Genomic DNA, 2003 nt, shown 5'->3' on the forward strand with positions numbered 1-2003 from the left:
AGACATGTTGATCCATCTCCAGTAAAGACTGAGGAAAAGAGCATTGAATATAAGAAAAAATACTTCCTCTGTTCTCAGACCTTATTTCTTTTAAGGCCACATCTTTCTGAAGTTTTGAGTTTGAATCACAACCTGGACTGAAATCATGAGGGAGCTTGTGTAGGAAAGAATCATCAAGGGAGTTAGTTGGGAGCTTCTCTACCACAGCTTACTCCTTATGGTATTAACCCCCTTTAAATGTAAATACCTTTGGTTTAAACATTTGTACCTCATCTGATACCAGAGTGTTCACACTGGAGAGAAACCCTATGAATTTACTGAATGTGGGGGAACTTTTACTCAGATGTCACATTGCATTGAACATAGAAGTCATGCTGAAGAGAAACCCTGTGCGACTAAGGAGTGTTGACAAGCCCTTAGCTAGATGACAACCCTCACTGAGAAGCAGCAAATTCATGCTGGAGAGAAACCAGTGAAGATAGCAATACTTTATTGAATAACAGAAAATTTTTCTGGAGAGAAAGCATTGAATGTACTGTGTGTGATAACATTTCCTCTCAAACCGTATCCCTTACTCTGCATTTAGGAGGTCACACACAGAGAAGCCTCATAAATGTAAGAGATGTGGAAATATCTTAAGTCAAAAGTCCATCCTCATTCATCAAGAAATTTGTACTGGAGAGAAACCTTGTGAATATGGGAAAGCTTCCATTCAGATGTCACACCTCAGCCGGCAGAGAATTTACAGTGGGGAAAACCCCTTTGCCTGTAAGCTATGCTATTTTTCAGCCGCAAATCAAACCTCACTGAGCATGAGCATTTTTACATGAGAGAGAAACCTTTTGAATGTAACAAGTGTGGAAAAGCCTTTAGCCACAAGGAGTATGTCATTAAACATCAGAACACCCATGCCGGTGAGAAGCTTTTCGAATGTATTGAATGTGGAAAATCCTTTAGCCAGAAGGAAAACCTCCTTATGCACCAGAAAATTCACACTGGAGAAAAATCTTTTGAATGTAAAGATTGCAGGAAAGCTTTCATTCAGAAGACAAACCTCATCAGACACCAGAGAACTCACACAGGAGAGAAGCCCTTTGTATGTAAGGAGTGTGGAAAAACCTTTAGTGGTAAATCCAACCTTACTGAGCATGACAAAATGCAAATTGGAGAGAAGACTTTTAAACGTAGTGAATGTGGAACAACCTTTGTTTAGAAGAAGTACCTCATACAACATCAGAACCTTCACAGTGGAGAGAAACGCTATGAATGTAACGAATGTGGAAAAGCCTTCTCTCAGCAAACATCACTTATTCTACATGTGAGAATTCATCCAGGTGATAAACCTCACAAATACAATGCCTGTGGAAAAGGCTTCTCTCAGAGCTCAGAGCTCTCAGAGCTCATCTCTCACAGTGCGTGTGAGAAGCCATACAGGTGAGAAGCCCTATGGTTGTAATGAATGTGGGAAAGCTTTCTCTCAGTTCTCAACCCTTGCTGTGCATTTGAGAATACACACAGGTAAGAAGCCTTATCAGTGGAGCGGCTGTGGGAAAACTTTCAGCAAGAAGTCACACAACATTAGACACTAGAAAATTCATCCTCACTAAAAACCCCATGAACGCCTAGAAAGTGGGGAAGCTTTCATCAGAAATTCGCACCTCATCATGCACCAGAAATAATCCTTCTGAAGCAAAGCACCACAAATGAGGTTAACTTTAACAAATACTAAAAACTCAAGGGACGTCCTTGGGGGACGTGCCCTGGTGGCCACTGGCTTCTTATGGTGCCCACACTGCTGCTGATGCCACAGGGGAGCCACAGGGCCACACTGGGGGCTGTTCTGGAATTGGTGGTTTTCATCTTCATGTTAGGTAGGAACTGGCAGGCACCTTGGCTGTCCTTGTGGCCTCTGCCCTGCCCCTGGTCCTCCCCAGGTTGCTGATTTTCTGGGCTGCTTCTCTTCCAGGAGGAATTAAAGGTGGCAATGGCTGAAACCTGTGCTT

General features: G+C 42.7%; 1 protein-coding gene across 1 annotated transcript; it reads left to right on the plus strand.

The window, feature by feature from the left end:
- Positions 1–716: 716 nt before the first annotated feature.
- LOC695755 (uncharacterized) lies at positions 717–1607 on the plus strand. Its single transcript, XM_001082245.5, is given in 3 exon segments — positions 717–777; positions 780–1375; positions 1377–1607. Coding segments are annotated over 3 exon segments (888 nt in total).
- The last annotated feature ends 396 nt before the right edge of the window (positions 1608–2003 follow it).

This window comes from Macaca mulatta, chromosome 16 (genome assembly GCF_049350105.2).
Source record: "Macaca mulatta isolate MMU2019108-1 chromosome 16, T2T-MMU8v2.0, whole genome shotgun sequence".
Classification (NCBI taxonomy): Eukaryota; Metazoa; Chordata; class Mammalia; order Primates; family Cercopithecidae; genus Macaca; species Macaca mulatta.